The following is a 23,026-nucleotide window of genomic DNA, read 5'->3' on the forward strand; positions in this document are numbered from 1 at the left end:
AAAACACTGCAACTACTGTTCCGCATCTGTCTCACCCATTCCAATAATGCTTCCTCAAAGCCCAGGAACTTGCCCTGTTTTGGGCCACGAAATGCCTCTCGCTGCTTTCTCCAATTTCTCACTTGTTTTTCGTGAACAGAAAACTCATGACCCGCTGCTCTGTTATCATATTTTTCCGTGAATTTGACCTCATTTAGCTTGAATTACGCCATGTAACTGTTAACTTTCCCCTTCACAAATATTACTAACAAGCTCCACATGGTTGAGTTCAGACTGTGCGCAAAAGTGGTCCTTTCTGTTTGTTACTGCATACGCACATTCTTGCAACAAGCCCATGAATTGGATGTGTGGCTCTTGATATGAGAGTAAATGCAGTACAATGTATCAAATACAGTAGTTGATAAATGGCATCATTCTCTGGCTCTTTCGCCTCTCTGTTATGTTCTTGCAAATGCAGCATGCATTGACTTCATATAATTGCAGTCTGTTAGCACAAGCTCTGTCAAGGTACTGTGTGTTCAAAATATTATTTCATTTGACTCATGATGACTGTACTTGGTCCACCAACATGCTTGCTCCTTGCCCTACTATTCTCTACCAACTGTAATGAACAAACACTAACACCATCTCACCAAAGTGCAAATCATATTTTGAAACTGAAACAATTGAGCTGAAGGCCAAGGCCCACAAAGAACTGCTGAACTACTGCTGCTCTTGCAGTTTTATGCGACTGTTGTTGTTGCGATCATAGCCAAGGATCTTCCAGTCTTTAATGTGAAATAAATAAATAAAATAAATAAATAAATAAATAAATAAATAAATAAATAAATAAATAAATAAATAAATAAATAAATAAATAAATAAATAAATAAATGAATGAATGAATGAATAAATAAATAAATAAATAAATAAATAAATAAATAAATAAATAAATAAATAAATAAATACAAGTAGACAAACATCCACTGGCATTCAGCTTACATGCCTATTACCTTCAAAATTTTAATATCAACAACTAACTAAAACACTACAATTCTGGTTCACAAGATGATTCATGAAATCTTACCTGCAGATGTTTAACAATATTAACCACCTCCCTGGTAGAATAGGGGTACTGAACTAAACCTTGATCTGCCATATTTCGTAGTTCACCAAATGCTTTCACAAGACGTCTGATTATTTTATCTGGGACATCTGGGCCATATTGCTTCAATAATGATAGTTCAGACTCAGGGCTGGGATTGTCTACAGCATGACAGCTGAACAAATCCCCTGTAACAAATGTCATCCCAAATACAAAACAATTATTTGACAATTCCTAATAGTATGAAAAATGTATTAGCAGAAGATTAATTTTAAAGTGAAACAGAATTATAACCATAAAAGCAAGAAATGTTTCCTTTAAACATGAGTGGTGTGGCAGAATTCTCTAGTTAAGAAACAATAACAAAGATAGAAACTGAGTTCTAAAATATCCACTGTTTTAAAAATAAGAAGATAAGAAACATAATTGCAAAGTCAGAAATTACCACACACACATATTTTTTTTATAAAATATACTTTTCAATAATTTCAGGTACAAGGCATGAAGCATAGAAAAAAAAGGCCACACCACGAACAATAAAAAAAAGAAAAAGACCTAACAGAAGTGGGTGTCGAGGGGGAAGAGATACAGAACAGAACAACATTTAGGAAAAAGGTTGCGCGAGTGAGGGATGAACCTGAAAAGACACTGACCAAACCTCAGAACATCTCTGTGGGTTATGCCAAGAAATTGGTAAATTTGAGCTACTGATACACTTGTGCAGGGCCTACATTCGTCTTTCAGTGTGCAAAATATCTAACACATCCATAGGCATCTTCACTTCTTTTTTAAAGAACTTACTTTATGCAAATTGCTAATCTCGCATTTATACTACTATGCAATGCAGATAGAAGCAATCATGATGTATAATGCATTTCGGCAATGCACACTGGCCAGTAGCTGTGCCTGTTCTCAAGCATGGTTAGTTGTGTACATGGATGGTGAAGAATTAACAATGATTAGTTGTGAGAAATTTAGAAATGACGATAAGAGAAAAAGAAAAAGTGCTTAAGTGTATAGAAACTTAGAATTAGAGGATATCAGTGATAAAACAAACAAGGTGGTTTGTGCAAAACAGAGAGGTGTTGGATGTAAGTGCAGCATGGACTGTCTTATGTGATCCTTGGTGCAATCCGTGGCAGCTAATGTGAGCTGGTGTAAATACCATGAACTATAAAAGAATATATATATTCTGTGTGTTCTACAAAACTGGTGACTATAATGACTATGACTATAGTGACTATAATGTACAAAATGGTTATTTGAACTGATAAGTCTGCAAGAATGCAGTAGCATTTATTCAGAGAAAAGAATTAATGACAATTCAAGAAGAATAACGCATGTGTTTTTCACATATTCTGTGAAAAATTCCCATCCTACAAGAAGAAAAATTATTGAAGCTAAATATAAGAATTTGATGTCTGAAGCCTCCATGGCTGAGGCGGCATCATGCCGGCCTTTCACCGCTGGGTTTCGTGGTTCAAATCCTGGTCACTCCATGTGAGATTTGTGCTGGACAAAGTGCAGGGGAGACAAGCTTTTCTCCTGGTACTCAGGTTTTCTCTGTCAACTTTCATTCCAACTAAGGTTAGGATGAAGGAAGAATCCCACCTTCCAATACTTTTTTTTTTTTTTCTGCTAGTCTATGTAGTTATAAAACATATTACAGCTTAAAAATGTAGTTGCATTATTTAAAAAAGTACATTTCATTCCTAATGTGGAATAACTTCAGCTAAACAAAAGGGTACAAAAATCGGCACAAACGAAATAAGAACACTTACGATGATAGTGGTGATGATAATAGTGATGAGATAAAATGTTCCTTCATGTTGAGCCAAAACACTCGACAATGTTCAAGCTTAAGATAAAATCCGTATGTAAGGGATCTTCTTTCTTAAAAATGCTGGAGAAATATGCACTTTAACACGCTGGGTGCCACGTGCCGCCATATGGCGTCACGGTGGTCTTCAAATTTGAGATGGCGTGACGCCATATGGCGGCACACCGTTCTTGAAATCAGAGTTGGCGTGACGCCATATGGCGGCACAGTTGAGTTTCAGGAGATGCACCATAGATAATCAGCTGTGACGTCTATGCGCGTAAAATTGGTACTACGTGAAGGGCGAACTTCAGGGTCTATTCCAGCTATGTATTTTTACTCTATGCCACCATGTGGCACCACAGTATTCTTCCGAAGCCACTGACTGGCCAGTGGTCATTGTCACAGGTGAAAGCGCGCCAGGCATTGTTTATTCCTTGTTTACGTACGTATTATCACTCAGTTTATATAGTTGTGCAAAAATATAAAAAATGGAAGATGTTGGTAATAATGTTACGAGGGAACACATACATGTGTTACACTCGGATTCGGTTGAAATTTGGTAGGAATATTCGTGGGAGGCAGTAGAATGCTAAGGTGAAAACTGCATGTACCCAGCGCAAGTTTAAACGTCAAAATTGAACAAATAAATAGTCGTAAAATTAGAAGTGCCGCGGGAGTATCGGGGTGTGGCGGAGAGGTACGGAGGAGCGAAGCAGTGGACGTGAACCAACCGGGCTGCGTCGAGCTGCGCTAGCAGCCAGGTAGCGTATAGTTAGCGCGTTCCCCTTAACTTCCTGATCAGATGTGCAAAACGTAAATATGAAAATAGCACATGAAACAAGTGTATAAAGGACGATGTTTGAACAACGATGCCAATAAGGTTTGAAAAATTACAACGAGTAACAAGAACTCGGGCGTGCCGAGACGCATATTTTCATTGTTTAGAGTTATCAGAAAATTGTTCACAACAATATGTAATGTAATATAAGTACTTGTTTTACATTTTACTAGGTTTTCATAAATATTGCGTTAATTTGAATTAGCAAATAAATATTCCGTATTTGAAATTCGTATTGCGCATTCCATGACAAAAAATTCTGTGACACCATATGGCGTCACGCTATATTTTATCTTTCCTAAAAATTGATGTGACACCATATGGCGTCACACATGACCGTGGTATGGTGAGATAAAATTTACTTAGTACATCATATAAATACATCCCAAGATTATATAAACAGACTACAACGCGTACAATTGCTTTGGCACCAGCGGAATGCAATTCAAAAACATGCCTGGCACCAGTGGAATAGTGCGCTTCAATCGGCTCGGCACTCAACGTGTTAAATATCTTGAGGATAGACTTAAAAAATTTTAAATGTAAAATTTAAAATACGATGACCGAGGGGAACTCCTTAAGAATAACTGAAGTTGAGGTTAATATTTTGTTATAAAGTTTTAAGATGCTGAAGGGAGTCTGTAAGAAGAGGAAAGAAAAAAGAAAAGAAAAAAAAAAAGGGAAAAACCTTGTGAATATATGGTGATGGAATGTCTAAGGTACAATCAAAATGCTTACCTCCCGACCAATCCCACTGTTTACTTCCCCTCTTACATCGTCAGCTGACTGAGTGTGTATGTATATGGCTGTGAGAGGAGCATGAGGCGAAAGAGGGGAAATGGAGGAGAAAGTTGAGGAAATGTCGTTGAGAGTGAAGCTGACGGGAAGGATATGTATGGGATGTTAATCTGGATCTTTTTTGCAGGCCTTCCTACATAAATCTAGATTGGAAGCCTCTTCTAACTAGTTTACAAGAATGCATTTTTTCCCGCAGTTCCTCTTAAAGTCTGTTGACTCTGTGGAGATGTCGCTGATGACTGATCAAGCCAATTTTTGCATGAAACATGCGGCCACACATATCTAAAGGGGTGGGTGAAGGACGTGGTTGGATCTGACGTAGTTTCCACTTTGCATGTGTTTCAATTTCTTGTGTGCGATGTGCCTGTTCAAACAGTGAGACACCTTCTGCAGTAGCTTTGTGCCAGAGAACACGGTTTTGTGCAGTTGTTGCCCAGGTGTTAGCATTTATGTTGGTGCTATTTATAGTCTTCCTTTTTTCTTTTTTTTGCTATTTGCTTTATGTCGCACCGACACAGATATGTCTTATGGCGACGATGGGATAGGACAGGCCTAGGAAGTGGAAGGAAGCGGCCGTAGCCTTAATTAAGGTACAGCCCCGGCATTTGCCTGGCGTGAAAATGGGAAACCATGGAAAACCATCTTTGGGCTGCCGACAGTGGCGCTCGAACCCACTACCTCCCGATCACTGGATACTGGCCGCACTTAAGCGACTACAGCTATCGAGCTTGGTTATATAGTCTTCCTAAGCTGGTCTTTATAATGTTTCAAAGGAGCACTTTGAGGCCTTGCCATGACCAATCTCACCACAGAGAAGTTGTTTAGACAGTCTGCTGTCATTCATACGCTGGATGTAACCAACCCATCTAAGCCGATGAGTGATGATGAAGGGTTGTATGCTGTTCATATGTGCCTTGTCAAGAACTGCTGCATTGCTTATGTAGTCATTCCATTTGATGTTCATGATGGATCTAAGTTTCTGCTGATGGAAGCGTTCCAGTTTCTTTATGTCACGACGATAAAGCATCCAGGTTTCACATCCATAAAGTAATGTCGTTATGACTACAGCTTGATACGCCATTAGTCTGGTATATATTTTGAGATCCTTATTCAAGAAAACTTGGTGGGAGAGGTGGCTGTAAGCTGCATGGGCAGAGTGTATTCTATTTTCCACATCCCTTTCTGAGTTGCAGTGTGTAGTTAGAATACAACCAAGGTAGATGAACTTGTCTAGGGGTACTTGTTCAAGAGGTGTTTCTGGTATGGTGACATTTAGTTCAGGGACAGTACTTAGTCTTATGGGTCTTAATGGTTAGACCAAATTGTTCCTAAGCTTCCTTAAAAAAGTTGATGGATGTTTGAAGCTCCTCAGGTGTATGGGCAGGTGTTGCATTGTCATCAACATATTGAAGCTCCATTATCCGAGTATTATGAGTCAATCTCTGAGAATGGAGCCTGGTTTGGCTGAACAGTCTGCCATCATACCAAAACTTAATTTCCACACCTACATGGTCGATAGTAGAAGTTTCGTGAAGCATGGCTGCCAAGTACAGGGTGAAAAGAGTGGGAGCAAGCACGCAGCCTTGCTTAAGCCCATTTGTGATAGGAAATTCTTCTGATAGCTCATTCTGGTGAAGAACTCGTCTCATCCAATCATTCCATCATGAAGAGCCTGGATTAAGCCCACAAAACGGTCAGGACAGCCAAAGCGCCGTAATAACATCCACACAGCTTCTCTAGGAACAGAATCAAAGACATTTTCCAAATCGTAAAATACTAAAAGAAGCAGGATTTGTTGTTCTCTGCATTCCTACATAAATCTAGATTGGAAGCCTCTTCTAACAGTATATTTATATTATTGGTTATTTCATTTACATTCTGACTAGGGTTTTGTTTTTGATTAATCTCAATATAAATGTTTTCTAAAATATTCATTAATTATTTAAAGTTTGCAAAACGGTTGAGTCTCTTTCTATTGCAGTAAAATTATGATTATATTCGGTCATGTGTAAGCTCATATCTCTTGTATTTTTCGTCATTTACATGTTCCTGGTATCTCACCAGGAAATTTCGTCCTGTTTGCCCAACATAAGAAATGGCACAGTCTACACACTTGAGTATATATCTCACCGAATTGAGAAATCTACTATTACTCACAACACTATGGTGATTAAATATTAGACATTGGCTATTATTACTGGTATGAAAGGCTATATTGAAACTAAGTCTCTTGAAGATGTCATCGATTTGATAAATATTTCCGTTATTATACGTGAAGTCTGCCTGCTGTCATTTCTTGATGGATACAGTACTTTTGCATCCATCTCTTGGCACAGGCCAGAGTAAAGTGTAGCTTCCACCGAAGTCCCAGTCAACATCCATGGCTGTGACAATATGGAAGCTGCTGGGGTATGAGTAGTGCTGAGTAATGACATTCAGAGCACGACTAGTGCGTCTGAGTGTTATGCAAGGTGCTGCTCATAGGGTCAGTCGTGCTGCAATAGTACTTTCTGACCCAGTGAGGAAAGCAATGGCAAACTACCTCACTCCTCATCTTGCCTAGTACGCCTCATTTTGGTGCTGTCATTGGTTTTTGGGGTTTCCTTATAACCGCATAACCTTTAGTGGTGCTATTTGAGAATCCAACCAGCCTCTGGGCTGATGACCTAACAGACACAGACATACGTGAAGTTGGTCAAGTTTTCAGAATGTAAATGAAATAACTGATAATAAAAATATACTGTTAGAAGAGGCTTCCAATCTAGATTTATGTAGGAAGGGCATCAAAACGGATCCGGATAAACATCCCGCATGTATCCCTCCCGTCAGCTTCACTCCCTACGACATTTCCCCTACTTTCTCTTCCATTTGCCCTCTTTCGCCTCATGCTCCTCTCACAGCCACACACATACACACTCAGTCAGCTGAAGATGTAAGGGAAGAAGTAAACATAGCGGGACTGGCCGGGAAGCAAAAGCATTTTGATTCTCTTTGACATTCCACCACAAAATTCTAAAGGTTTTTTCTAAAACAATTTTTCCTTCCTTTTGGTACAGACTGCATTCAACATCTTAAAACTTTATAACAAACCTTAACCTCAACTTCGGTTATTCTTAAGGGGTTTCCCCGGTAATCGTATTTTAAATTTTCCTTTTTAAAATTTTAACTCTATCCTCAAGATATTTAAAGTACGTATTTCTCCAGCATTTTCAAGAAATAAGATCCCTTAATACGGATTTTATCTCAAGCTTGAACACTGACTCATTGAGTGTTTTGACTCAACATGAAGGAACATTTTCTCTCATCATTATCATCATCACCATCATTATAAGTATTCTTATTTTATTTGTGCTGATTTTGTACCCTTTTTTAGCTGAAGATGTTCCACATTAGGAATGAAACATGTACTTTTTAAAATAATGTAACTAGATTTTAAGCTGTAATATGTTTTATAATTACAAAGACTAGCAGTAAAAAAACAAGTACTAGAAGGTGGGATTCTTCCTTCAACCTAACCTTAGTTGAGTTGATGCCAATACGGAACAAAAATGAGATTTATAAGTTGTATCTTTCATTCCAGCAACACTCCGCAATATCATTTAATCTGTCAGTCATTTAATCATTACCCTAAAGGAGTGCAATAGGCTTCGACAGCTGATGCAGTTCCTATCCTTGCCGCTAGATGGGGTATTTATTAATTTCATTCCTCACCCAGTTGAAACTGGAAACAGAATCACCATGCTAAATACTGTGCCCTCCAGACGGATGACTTAAGTACAGCTAAGGATGCTTACCATGGCATTAGTTCAATATTTGATTTAATTGAAGATCTAAATACCTTTTGTAAAGGAACAAGAGATCTATAGCAATCATGTAATTAAGGTGATTTTTGGGTAAGAACCGAGTTAGACTGATAGAAAAGGGAATTGGCAGATGGAAAGATGGAATATGCTCTTTTTCCATGTGATGTCGTAATTAGTTGGAGCAAAGAAAACTTTGTGGAAAAAAAAAAAGAAGAAAAGAAAAGGGAAAGGAGCTAACATCACAGACTAAATTAATCTATTGTAATGCAAGGTTATTTTGTTTGTTTGTTTGTTGCAGGTTAAAAAGACCTAAGTAGATGGTTGAATGATGGTTAAATAATTTTATTAAAGTGTCTGAAATGTGTACTTTGAGATGGTAAAAATAAAGTACAGTATATGTTAACAGGAATATTTTCTATTTATTTGGCAAACACAAAACTTGAAATATCTCAGTTTCATCTAGCTCTGGCATAGCCCACTCTCTTACTCACTGCCTCAATTGGATTCTACCAGACACCAATATCCTTTATATGGATGACTGGAACCTGATCATCTGGTTAGCAGACATTGTCTGGTCACCTCTTGTAGCTATCATCAGACAAACTGTATGTTCCAGCATGTATCCCAACAATGTCAGAGAATCCCAAATCAGTAGAACAAGGGGCTGTGACATCAAAAGATGATTTGCAGGGTACTACTACTACTACGTCCGCCTCCGTAGCGTAACGGTTAGTGTTATTAGCTGCCGTCCTTGGGGGATCGGGTTCAATTCCCAGTACTGCCAGAAATTTAAGAATGACAGGAGGGCTGGTATGTGGTTGAAATGGTACATGCAGCTCACCTCCAATGGGGGTGTGCCTAAAAAGAGCTGCACCACCTCAGGATGGGGACACGAGTCTACTACTACTACTACTGCTACTACTACTACTACTACTACTACTACTACTACTACTACTACTACTACTACACCAGGTGTAGATGGAATCCCACCAGAAGCCATCAAGTATGCAGTTGAGGTGGCACCTGGTTGGATCTTATCAGTCTTCAATGATTTATTAAAAAAACGTGAATTCCCCGATGAGTGGAAAGTAGCCAAGCTAGTGCTGTTATTGAAGGCAGGGAAACTATCATTAGATCCATCAGCGTACAGGCCACTGTGCTTATTAAACACCTTGAGCAAACTTTACGAAGGATTGATTAAAACTAGACTGGAGAAAGAACTTGAACAACAGGGAGGACTTTCTTCGAACCAGTTTGGATTTAGAAAGGGTAGAACCACAACCCAAGCTATTGAGAGGGTGATTCAAATACAGGCAGAAAGCAGTGAGAAATGGGCTGCCTTGATAACGCTAGATGTCAAAAATGCTTTTAACACTGCTTCTTGGAGCATTATTTTGAGAGAACTTCGTAGGATGAACATTTCTCAGTATCTACAACAAATAATCGTTAAGTACTTCAAAGGACGAAGAATACGATTTCATGATTTAGAAGATCTTGAAATGAGTGCTGGCGTTCCACAGGGATCTGTCCTAGGACCCACCTTGTGGAACATTCTATATGATGGTGTCTTACGCCTGCAGCTGACAAAAGGGACAACATCTATTGGTTATGCAGATGACCTTGCAATAGTGGTAATAGCAGAGAATGTAGAAGAACTGACCTTCCGAGTAAATGAATCACTGAGACGAGTTAACCTTTGGATGGTAAATAATAAGTTGAGATTGGCTCCACATAAGACTGAGGCTGTAATTTTGAAAGGTTCCAGGAATTGGAAAAATGTCCGTTTCTTATTAAATGATACAGTGATTATCCCAGGAAAGTCTGTACGATACCTTGGGGTTCTTATTGACAGGAATTGCACATTTGGTGCACATGTGAAGGCAGTAACCCAAAAGGCAGAGAAGAAGGCATCGGCATTAGCCAGACTTATGCCTAACATCGGGGGACCAAGAACAGTTAAGAGACAGATTATGTGCTCTGCAGTATATTCCATTTTACTTTATGCTGCACCTATCTGGCACAATGCACTCAGGAGGAAGATTCACCGAAGAGCTATGGAAAGAGTACAGAGGAAAATGCTGCTCAGAGTTACCTGTGCATATCGAACTGTTTCGACAGCAGCTTTACAAGTTGTAGCTGCCAGTATTCCCATTGACCTCCTCGTTGCAGAGAGAAAACTTTGGCATGAAAGGGGTGCAACTATATCTGCTGAGGAAAAGAAAGCCTCGAGGAACCAACTCTTACTAGAGTGGCAAGACCGATGGGATGGCACAACCGATGTTGGCCAATGGACAAAAAAGCTAATACCCAACATAGGAGACTGGCTTAAATGTAGACATCGTCAGGTAGATTACTATCTGTCGCAGATCCTGACAGGACATGGAAGATTCGGCGTATACGCCATGAAGATGGGAAAGACGCAGGGAGATGGTTGTTGGTACTGTTCTGAAAGGGATACAGTAGAACACACCTTTTTCTACTGTGTTCAATGGGAAGAAGAACGAAGAAAAGCCTGCCAACAAATTGGCCGACAACTCACGCCAGGGAATCTGGTTCAGATTATGTTAGAGAGCCCGTTTGCCTGGAACACAGTAAAGGCAATGGCGACAAGCATTATGGGGATGAAGGAGAAAGAAGAGAAAGGAAGAACTTAATAACATACATCACTCCATTCTGATGTCATGCCGACAAGCAGTTCCAGAATGGTTTGAGTGAAGAGGGCAGGGGTTTTTAGTTGGTGGAAATCCAACTCCCACACAGAGTGGTGTCTTTAAAAGATTTTCCCCTGCCATAACAAAAAAAAAACTACTACTACTACTACTACTACTACTACTACTACTACTACTACTACTACTACTACTAAAACACCAAGTCAGCTTGGTGGCCACAATCATTAACCCTTAGCCCTCTTTTCCTTCTGAACACTGCTGCCTCTCCAGCTCCATTTAAGTATCTGCTTGCAGAGGGAATAACAGAGAGCACAAACATATTGACGGCATATTTATTAAAATCAGCTAAAGCAAACATAAAATAAATATAATACAAGTACAATACAATATTCAGGTGCAATTTCCAGCATTTTCAAACCTAAAATTATCTCAGACAGTCACTTTTTGTCTGTAATAGTGCATTGTGTGAAACTTCCCAAAACACTCGGCGGGATGTAATCCAGGCTTTTTTCTGCAGGTATTGGTGGAAAAACCACTCTCGCATCGTAATTTAGGCTTACTGTTCATTGCCATATTTAGGATTACGCCTAAAATGTTTTGAATTCAAGTAAAGTAACATCCATCCACGACCCCCTAATAGACTCACGTGTGAGGGGCGTAACCTTTTGAATGTTTACACTAGCATACTGGTTAGTCTCGCGCAAAATTTCCGACAATAACTCGTCAGTCAAAGGTAATAATTGGAAAAAGTTAAGTTCATTTAACCATGCAGTTGTTTATAACCTGAAGTACCTGTGAATTAGCTTTTGAAATACAAGTCAGTGTCGCGGTATTTCCTCCATCCATCAGAAGAGGTACCAGCATTGCCATTCAGCATAATTTTCTCATTATCGGGATTTTTATCACTCAACTCACCAATATAAACTCATTCCGCAATATCTTTCTCACCATTTAATTGAAAATCACTCCCACTATCGCTGAAATCAACGTCACTTTCACCTAAAAGTCTGGCGATTTCTTTCTCATGCTGCTTGAACGACGCCATGTTGCTAAGCAACCTTTGTTTACAAACTCACATGGTCTGCAAAGAATCTTCACAAAGCCTGATTTCAAAGAGATTATAGCCATACATGGCTTCAAATTTTCGTCGAAGGTTTGCAGTACCTTACTGTACCTGTAATTCATGCACGCGTAACCCGACAAAGGAGTTATATAGGGAAGAATGTCATGTCGGGCATTGCCCGACATAGGACCTATGCGGGATATTCTCGTTGTCGGGCATGACCCGCCGCGTGAGTGCTAAGGGTTAAGGCATCAACTCCCCACAGTCTGACAACGTGGTTAGCCAGTTCAAGTCCCATCGGTCAAAAACATTTCACCATCAGAATGTTGGCTGGCGGGGTAGGAGAGGTGGTGGTATACAATTTCTAATCACTAGACTGCGTGCCTAGAACCTGGATTCAATTCCAAACCTCTCCACAGTATTCATGGAGTAAGGGCATATGAGGCTGATAATGGTGATTCATGATCCGTCCATCGGATTGGGACATTAAGCCCCGAGCGAACCCCTTGGTGCTATTTGATAGGAGCAGGCTATATGCCGGCACCAGGTTTCACCTTCTCCCTTCCAACCATCACATATCATCTCATTCAATTCATTACATTAACTCCTCTGATGAGGCTGATATCAGGAAGGGCATCCAGGCATAAAAACTTGCTATGAAGATTCATCTCACTTCATACACAACCCCGCACAAAAACAGGACAAGAGAGAGTTGGAAGAAGAAATAATAATAATAATAATAATAATAATAATAATAATAATAATAATAATAATAATAATAATAATAATAATAATAATAATAATAATAATAATAATAATAATAATAATAATAATAATAATATGATGTTTCAGCTACTATTTATAAGGATGTTCATTTCATGCCATTTAGACTTCCAGCATGTCAATTTTGATTTTCTGTTTTACCAGATGGTAGAGTAAACTGGATCTCAGTTGGGTGATCTATGCCTGAGTTTTAATTAATTTTGTTGGTTAAACCCCGATCTAGAGAGCCAAGAATAATGGCCGTGAGGATTTGGCGTGCTGACAATGACATCACATAATCTGTAAGGCTTCGGGCTGAGCAGCAGTCGCTTGGTAGGCCATTACCCTTCGGGCCTGTTGTGCCATGGGGTTTGGTTTGGTTTTGGGTAAACATTGAAGTCATTAGAGATCTTGTACATGCCAACATTGTATGGACTTTCTTTTCCTACCCCTTAAAAATCCAACTACGTCTGCCAGGTTTGAGCTTGTGATCTTGGGATCCAAGGGCAGACACAAATGGTCACCTTAGGATCATTTTGTGTGTACTTATTTGCAACAGATATTGAACAAACTATGCAAATTACATTTATCAATAATTAATAAGAATCGACATGGAATTTTGTTATCTGCTTACCTAGTGCTCCAAAAAAGTCATTGCCAAGGAAAGGAAATCCTGGGCGGTTAGCCAATACTATCATTCTGAAGTCAGGATGCATGGGAATAATCTGAGAGGAGGCATTTTTCAACCGAGGATCTGAATGGGGAACAATACGTCGTCCATCTGAAAGAATCATTTCTCCAGACTCCACCAGCGTCTGAAAAAGAATATGTGATTCATTATTAACATTTAAGTAAGGGAAACCAAGACAGAAAATATGAAGTAAAAGTAGCAGTAGATGTTGATAAAATACGAAACATGTACCACTTTTAACCATTAAATTGCCTTAAGCAATCATTGTATCGACTAGGTGGAAAATAATAAATACTTAATTGTGAATCTATTGAAGTGCGATATGGACCATGAAACTGATTTTATGTAATACAAGCTTGTATCACGGAAAGGAGCACATTATAACAAATATTTCATAGCTAGTTTGTACACAGAAGTTAATCTATAATTTGCTAATATTACAGTGCACATCTATGCTTTTAAAACAAGTTTAAAATTGCAACAAACCACCTTAAACACAGTCTGTCACTTTCTTAACATAATGGAAGCATATAAGTTTACCAGAAAAGTGTGTATTGGGCAAATGTGTACTGTACAAAATGACAAGAAGTATTTTATTACAAAATAACATATCACTGAATGAGATATAGAAAGTGTGTACTTGTCTGAAAACTCTGATATATTACTTCTTGATCTCAAATAAGTATTCCTTTATGTCTAGAAAGCTAAGAATAATGGCCGAGAGGATTTGTCGTACTGACCACACACCACCTTGTAATCTGCAGGCCTTTGGGCTGAGCAGCAGTCGTTTGGTAGGCCATGGCCCTTCGGGGTTGTTGCGCCATGGTGTTTTTAATGTATATATTTCTTATTATTGCTCTACGGAAATGACTCTCTAAATCAGAAAAAGTACAAGCAGAATGTAAAATATTTAATGGACAAATTTACCTTAACTACAGAGTTAATAACTGTATTTGTGGACATTGAAAAGGAAGACAATAAAATAAATCATAAAATCACCACTGATATGCACTTAGGGCTCTTGCCCATGTGACATATCCCCTAGCATTTGTTTACCTAGTCTTTTCTTATATGATAACAAAGATGTTGGAAATTTTCCTTGTAAATATTTCAATCCCTAATTGCTCTTTCAATAAATGAGTATTTTCCACAATTTATACTTTTTTTTTTGCTAGTGGCTTTACGTCGCACCAACACAGATAGGTCTTATGGCGACGATGGGATAGCAAAGGCCTAGGAGTTGGAAGGAAGAGGCCGTGGCCTTAATTAAGGCACAGCCTTTACCTGGTGTGAAAATGGGAAAGCACGGAAAGCCATCTTCACGGCTGCTGACAGTGGGATTCGAACCCACTTATCTCCTGGATGCAAGCTCACATCCGCGTGCCCCTAACCGCTCGACCAACTTGCCCGATAATTTATACTCTTGAATTCCATATTATGATGTTTCATATTTTTAAAAACTCCACTCAAGCTTATTCATCTACTAATGTCATTCCAACTCTGAAATTTCCACTTACTCCCAAGTATTCTCAGCCCAAAGTTTGCAACATTTTCTTAACACTACTTGTTTTTCGGAAATCACTCTGAACAAATCATGCTGCTTCTTTGGATCTTTTCCATTTCTCAAATCTCATAATCACAGTGAAGGCCTCGTGCACTAGAAACATACCCTAATTGGAGTCTCAACAATGACTTACCGTATAATCTCGAATACCACCCGCACTGTTTTATCGAAATTGGGTGCGGGTCTTATTTAAAATTTTGGGAAATTTATCTTTCCGAAAGCGCGTAAATCGGGCATCACCGCCTGTGCAGCTTGGCAACAATGCTCTGTCCGCTCTCAGTATACGCTACTTCCGTGCTCGGCGTCAGTCTCACTCACGTTCTCAAAGTATCAAAATGAATTTCACAAAGCGTTTGCAATCTTTTACTGCGGGTGAGAAACTGAAAGTAATTCGGGAAGCCAAAGTTATTGGAAATCGTACCGCCGGTAGGAAATACGATATTGACGAGTCGTGTGTTCGCGATTGGAGAAAGAAGAAAAATGTGCTATTAACATGTAGTGGTGATCGTAGAGCTTTTCGTGGACTGAGTGTACAGTTTCCAGAAACTGAAAAAAAACAAAAAAAGTATAAATATGTGACAGAAAGGCGGGAATTGGGACATGGAGTGTCAACCAAAATGTGTCAGCTAAAGGCATTAGAGATTGCAAAGGAACTTTCATCAGAAGGGTTTAAGGCAAGCCAAGGATGGGTTTGTAATTTTATAAAAGAAATGGGTTGAGTGTACGAATTAAATAACTGGAAAGGAGGTTCAACCTATTCAATACTCAAAAGAAAGAAACGTAGCAATCACATTTCTATTTAAATGGGACCGGTTTCGACCTTAGTCTAGGTCATCATCAGCCATAAAAAACATGTAAAATGTTTATGAATGTTGGAGGTCAGTTTTTCACTCTGTTAGGCACAAAGACACGACATCACATTCTGTTCTGCACAAAGTCACAACATTAATAATCAACTTGCGAAGATCAAAAAGGCTTGAATTCGCAGACGAACAGATCTGTAGAAGAAAGCCGCCAGCTCCCGGTGACTACGCGGCACACTCAAGGTCACGCGCTGCGGCCAAACACCAAAGTAGAGTGGAGAACGTTTCGAAGGTCCAGAACCTGTCACGGCTGCGGGAAGCCAAGTACGTATATAAAAATATACGATGCCAATTAGTATAACCGAATGAGCACCCGTACTCCAGCTAAGATCTTGGTTATACTAATTGGCATCGTATATTTTTATATACGTACTTGGCTTCCCGCAGCCGTGACAGGTTCTGGACCTTCGAAACGTTCTCCACTCTACTTTGGTGTTTGGCCGCAGCGCGTGACCTTGAGTGTGCCGCGTAGTCACCGGGAGCTGGCGGCTTTCTTCTACAGATCTGTTCGTCTGCGAATTCAAGCCTTTTTGATCTTCGCAAGTTGATTATTAATGTTGTGACTTTGTGCAGAACAGAATGTGATGTCGTGTCTTTGTGCCTAACAGAGTGAAAAACTGACCTCCAACATTCATAAACATTTTACATGTTTTTTATGGCTGATGATGACCTAGACTAAGGTCGAAACCGGTCCCATTTAAATAGAAATGTGATTGCTACGTTTCTTTCTTTTGAGTATTGAATAGGTTGAACCTCCTTTCCAGTTATTTAATTTTTAACATCAATAATTTCAATACGGAACAATGAAATTTTTATCTTTAAATTGAGTGTACGAAGGCGTACCTCAATTTCACAGCGCCTTCCTGGTGCCTACGATGAGAAGTTATTGTAATTTCAGCGTCACATAATTCGGTTGCGGAAGGAAAATGCACATTTGCTTTCGCAAACTGGCAATACAGATGAGATGCCAGTCTACTTTGAAATGCCAGTGGACAGGACTGTGAATGTTAAGGGTGCAAAAAGTGTTACCATTAGAACAGGTGGTAATGAAAAACAGCGGTGTACGGTAATGTTGTGTATTTTCGCCGACAGAACCAAATTGTCACTGTACATTGTTCTCACGCGAAAGACGCTTCCTAAAAATCTACCTGCTGGTGTTATCGTCAGATCTCAGAACTCTGGCTGGATGGACAGTTCACTAGTGGAAGACTGGCTAAAGTGTGTCTGGCAAGTCACCCTGGTCCATTATTGGGACAAAAGAGCTTGGATGTTCTCGACAGTTAATGCGGCCACACAACAGATGCTGTGAAGAAACATATCAAGGATGGGAAACCGACCTAGCAGTCATTCCGGATGGGATGACATCTATTCTACAGCTGCTGGATGTTTGCATGAACTGTCCATTTAAAGCAGCCTTGAAATAGCTCTATACAGAATGGATGGCGACTGATAATCACACACTGACGCCAACTGGTTGCCTTCAGTGCCCGGAAGTTCAGCTGCTGTGTTCGTGGATTTTGACGACATGGAATCGTATCCCTGGACACCTCATGCAGAATAGCTTCAAGAAATGTAGCATTTCTAATGCTATGGATGGCAGCGATGACGACATTTTGTGGGAAGGTGATGAAAGTACCGAAATTCGTACTGATGATGATGATGATGAATGAACTCGTTGGATATCGTTCTGGTAATGTTTGTATACTTTTATTTGTATTTTCTAATCATTTGATGTGTGTTAGTAAAGATTGTAAATAATTATGACTTTACTTTTTTTAAAATTTTGTTCTTTCAAAATAAGGGTGTGGGTCTTATTCGGTGGCGGGTGGTATTCAAGATTATATGGTATATACCCTTTCCTTTACAACCTTACTACTACCCCACTACCCCTAAATACCCTCATAACTACGTGACAAGATCTGTAACCTTTCGTTACAATCCCATTTCTGTGATAACCCAAATTAAGCTCTTTCCTTATATTAACACCTAGGTACTTGTAGTGATCGCTATGACTTGTTGCAACTAAAACTGAGAGGACTTTTCCTCTTTGAGAAATTTACAACCTGACTTTTTACTCCATACCAGCATACTACTGTCAAGGTCACAATCCAGTAACTTATTTATTACTCCATACAGTATAACATCATTAACAGAAAAGGCTTATCTGTGATTCCAGTTCTTTACTCATACCATTCATATAATGTATATAAGAAAACACAGATGTCCAAAAATACTGCTCATAATCGTTAATGGATCAAATAATGCTTCATCTACTCTAATTATCCGAGTTCAGTTATCCAAACATTTAGATTAGTCACCTCCTCTATCTTGACATTATCCTTATATCCAATTATCTTGATATACAGCTCACTAAATACTTCTGCCATCTGTAAATCTTCACATATACAATCTGCTTGGTCATTTATACTTTCTGGAATGTCCTTCCTGGAACCCATTTCTGCCTCAAAATACCAAGCATGTTTTATAAGTACTGTTTTTTTATATGGCCGCTGCAGGACTCCAGTCATCGTTCAGAGCATGCACGCTCAGTATGTACATCTGTAGGCTAGCTACAAACGCCATTACAGAAACATCTGCCCGTACTGAAAATGCCTCTGGAAATTAATGGTCCCACCAAGTGTGAAGTATGCACTGTGATTAGTTTTCTAAATGCAAAAGATGCAAAGGCTGTCAGAGTCACTAGCCCCTTCCTGGAAGTACCGAAAGGGGCTACCACAGGGCTGGAATGTAACATTGCCCCCCTTTCAGAGCTAATCACCTCGATCAGTTACCTTCTCAGCTGTACTTCAGTATGGCGCCCGCCGGTCTAGATGTACCACTTTCATCTTGAACGTTGGCCTCCGTTGTACTCAGCAGCTGACGTCATTAATTCTTCTCAGAACGTGGTAAGGGCTTTTCTATGTCCTCTGGAACAAGCATTTTTTCCTTAGGGGATTATATAGCCATCCTAGGCCGTACTCATGATTTCACGAGTCGTCCGCTTGTTGGTCGTGCCGTAACTTCACTCGGTCGCTCTCTGTGCTCGAACTCTTCTTGATCACAGCGCCCACATCCTCCAGTCTCGCTATCACATCCACACAATACACATCGGTTGGGGTAGGATGGTTCTCAGGCTGGCTGAACCCTAAATCCATCGGAAAGCATACCTCTCTTTCAGGCGGTGTCCTCGCTGGAGTAGACCCCATCGCCTCATGTACAACAGACTGGTAAGCCAGGAGGACCAGGTGAAGATGACGATCCCCGTCCCTCCGCGTTCCCAGCCAGGCATCACGGCTCCAGTTTCCTTCGAACCCCACGGTGATTACTCAGCAGGAAACTTGCTGCTCGCCTCCCTTATGGAACAGAACTCGCAATCTTGCAAGTTGCTTTACGTCACACCGACACAGATAGGTCTTATGGTGATGATGGGAGAGGAAAGGTCTAGGAGTGGGAAGGAAGTAGCCATGGCCTTAATTAAGGTACAGCCCCAGCATTTGCCTGGTGTGAAAATGGGAAACCATGGAAAACCATCTTCAGGACTGCCGACAGTGGGGTTCGAACCCATCTCCCGAATACTGGATACTGGCCGCACTTAAGCGACTGCAGGTATCGAGCTCTCTCGCAGTCTTCTGGGCGAGGTCTACGGGACAGAGCGTCTACCTATGGAGCACGCTTTATCTCGTGTACACCCTTGTTGACATTTCTCTGTCAGTCACCCATCTTCTTCTGGTCATCCTCCATCTTCCTTTAGTCATCATCCGTCTTTCACTGGTTGTCTTTCATCTTCTTCTGACCATCTTCTGTCTTTCCCTGACAGTCTTCCGACTTCGTCTGGCTGTTCTCCATTTTATTCTGGTTACCTTCAGTCATCTTTCGGCCGTCTTCCATCATCTTATGGCCATTTTCCGTCTCCTTCAGATCGTTCCCCGTCTTTTCCTGACCGCCTTCCGTTTTCTTCTGGCTGTCTTTCGTCTTCTTCTGGCTGTCTTCCGTCTTCTGGCTGTCTTCCGTTTTCTTCTAGCCATCTTTCAACTCCTTTATCCACCTCTCCCGGCTTTCTACTATCTTCTTCTGGCTTTCTTCCATCTTCCTATAGTTTATATCCAACTTCTCCAATGTCATTTTCTGGCCTTCTTCTGTCTTCTTTTGCCAGTCCTTAATCTCATTTTGATTGTCTTCTATCTTCTCCTCCATCTTCTTTTCATTTTCTCCATCTCCTCCTCCATTTTCTTTTGATTTTTTCCATCTTCTTCATCATCATATCAAAGAGCGTATTTAACTGAGCCTCCATTTTCGGGTGCCTCTGGACTCAACTGGCATGCAGTTATTAATAAAAGATTAAATTTTTTATATGTATGTGCATTCACTATACACCGATGTTCTGGAATGTTCCTGATGGCAGTCAAAACCTGCAATATCTGGTCCCCTGATTCACGCCGATTACAATGATGATCGCACATGGGGTCCATCCCACTTCTGACACCAATTTGTCACGAATAAAATTCCAGAATGATCCAATAAATGCACACACACACAATTCTAATCAGCTATTAATGGCCACACTTATTAATTACCGTCTACTTACAAATCTATCTTCCTTATGACACAGCAGGCGGTCTAGCACATTGCTATACTTGTGGACGGTTAATCTTTACTTTCACTTCCCCAAGTTCAGTCACCTCATGCAGCGGCTGTGTGTAGACCACTGGATCTGAACACAGGGCTACGGGCCACTCAACACATGATGACTGTTCACTGGTTCAACTCCACAGACAGTGCAGTAATTCACAGAGTCACATGCAGTGAACAACTAAACAGCTCAACAGTATTCAACAGCAGGATCATACTCGCAACAGTGAACATTAACACAGCCATTTACCCTCACACTGACGATAGTGACTTTCCTCGCTGACTCACGCTGAGACTCAGTTCAGAGAAATACACAAATACACAGTACAGTATTCGGTTTCATCGTCTCAAGCCCACCCATTCACTGGCCTCTCTGACACCACAACAGCAGCTCCTGGTTCAGACCTCGGCGGAACGCTAGCGATAGCCAACACCTCTGTCACCCTCAGTCCAGCCACCGAACCTCAACACACTAAGCTCACACTGACTCCAACATGGAGCCCAACTCTGACTATAGTTCCATCATGAAGCCCAACTCTGACCCTGAGTCCAGCACAAACACTGGCTCCAGCACGGAGTCCAACACTGACTCTACAGGTAGCTCCACCACAGAGCCCAACTGTTACTGACTGTTTGCAACTAGCCTCCCTTTTTATAGCTCGGGTGATTTGAGTCAGAATGTTTGCAAGGTGGCTAGAAGCAGAACATTCCCGTTGAAACTCCAAGAAACTCACAGGTAAGCAGGCTGGCAAGAACAATACACGGAAAGGCCGGTCCCACCCCACAGCTGGGAGATCCTAGGTTGTCAGAGTCACTATCCCCTTCCTGGAACTACCGAAAGGGGCTGGCATGTAACATTATTTACCATTTGTTGGTCATGCTTTCTGTCATTTACATTACTGTCACCTGCAACAATAACTTTCCTTTCAGTGTTATTTCTCACATAGCTGATTATCTTATCAAATAATTCTCCCCTTCCAGGTCTGTACAACCAAGAAACATCAGATTGTCTTTTATCTTTACAGATGAGACTTACCCTAGAATTTCATGTCTCTTATTCGTAATATTTTCATAGCTTACCAATTCTTTCTTCCTTTCAAATTTCCCCTGTCTCTATGATAAACACTCCTCTTCCAGCAGAAAATTCTGCATCCGTAATATCACTTCTTTAGCCATGATTCAACTCCTATTACAATATCCTGTAAATATATATTAAATTACTGTACTCAGTTCCCTTCATTTCTTGAACCCTTTTAGGACCAGATATATTCACGGAGAGTGCACCTAAGAAGACCAGCTATTTAGCATGTGGTATGGTGAAAAAGATCAAGGCGTTCAAGGCATATTTTTCACATCTCCTTTCAGAAACCTATAACTTAGTCTGTAATAAAGGTTTCTTCATGATTCTTTTTTCAAAATCAGGAGAAAACCACCTTTTTCTTATGACACGTAAATGAAGACAGTTTGAATAACATTAATATTTTAAAATAAACAATATTTTTCATCATCATTATCATCACCGTCATCAATGTCCCACTCCAGTCGCCCAGGTGTGGTTAACAAGCCTCCTCCACTCCTTTCTGTCCTTCCACTTTTCCTGCTCCATTACTTCTGCCACATCGAATCCAGCTTTTCTAATGTCCTTCCAAATCTGATCCATCCACCTTCTTCTCAGTCTTCCAACTGGTCTCTCTCCCTTAACTTCTCTTTCCAATTTCCTTCTTGCTACCCGTTCCTTTCCCATTCTTTTTACAGGTCTGAACCATCTTAGTCTTTCTTTCTGTATCTTCTGTACTAACAGTTCTATATTTATCTCTTCTCTGATTTTCATATTTTGAATTCTATCTCTTTTTGTCTTTATAACTGATGTTCTTAAAAATCTCATTTCTTCTGCTTGTATCTTACTATCTTGTCTCTTATTTTTCATATATAATAAAATGTTTTAAATACTGAAATGAAATATCCGTAGCTTATAAACTAATAAAAATTTATCAATGGCAAATGTATTATTTACGTTCCATACTTCATTTTCCATATTATCACAATTTTTTTGGAGTTCAGATCAAAATTAATTAACAAAATATTGTTATTGTCAACTTGATCTGAAGTCTAAAAAAACCAGCACAGCAGTAAGCATACATTGTTTGCCTACACTGTGTAGATAAAAACCCAGAACTTCTGAATAGCACCAATACAAACCTACAACAGAACACATTGAAACTGACCTAATAAGGTTTTAAAATGTTTCCAGTTGTTTTCTACGCTTACAAAAATTTATTTACAAGTATGTTTTGCAATGCACACAACATGGAATCCTTCTTGGTATTTGGTACACACAGTTCTTGATCTTTTCGAAACTCCTTCGGTCTTACTGCATGATCAACATGTTTGTACCTTTCTCCATCATTTGAAAGCCTAATGGATGCTGATTTCCTCTTCT

The 23,026-nt window shown here is 39.9% G+C and overlaps 1 protein-coding gene across 3 annotated transcripts in view; it reads right to left on the reverse strand.

The window, feature by feature from the left end:
• Window positions 1–23,026, reverse strand: part of c12.2 (von Willebrand factor A domain-containing protein c12.2) — a 753,464-nt gene that overhangs the window by 230,684 nt on the left and 499,754 nt on the right. For all 3 annotated transcript variants that reach the window (XM_067137710.2, XM_067137711.2, XM_067137712.2), the window contains exons 17-18: window positions 13,474–13,654; window positions 1,067–1,272 (exon numbers count right to left, since the gene is read on the reverse strand). In XM_067137710.2, coding sequence (XP_066993811.2) covers window positions 1,067–1,272; window positions 13,474–13,654 — 387 coding nt within the window. The remainder of the gene's footprint in view (window positions 1–1,066; window positions 1,273–13,473; window positions 13,655–23,026) is intronic.

The sequence above is a fragment of the Anabrus simplex genome, chromosome 1, assembly GCF_040414725.1.
Source record: "Anabrus simplex isolate iqAnaSimp1 chromosome 1, ASM4041472v1, whole genome shotgun sequence".
Classification (NCBI taxonomy): Eukaryota; Metazoa; Arthropoda; class Insecta; order Orthoptera; family Tettigoniidae; genus Anabrus; species Anabrus simplex.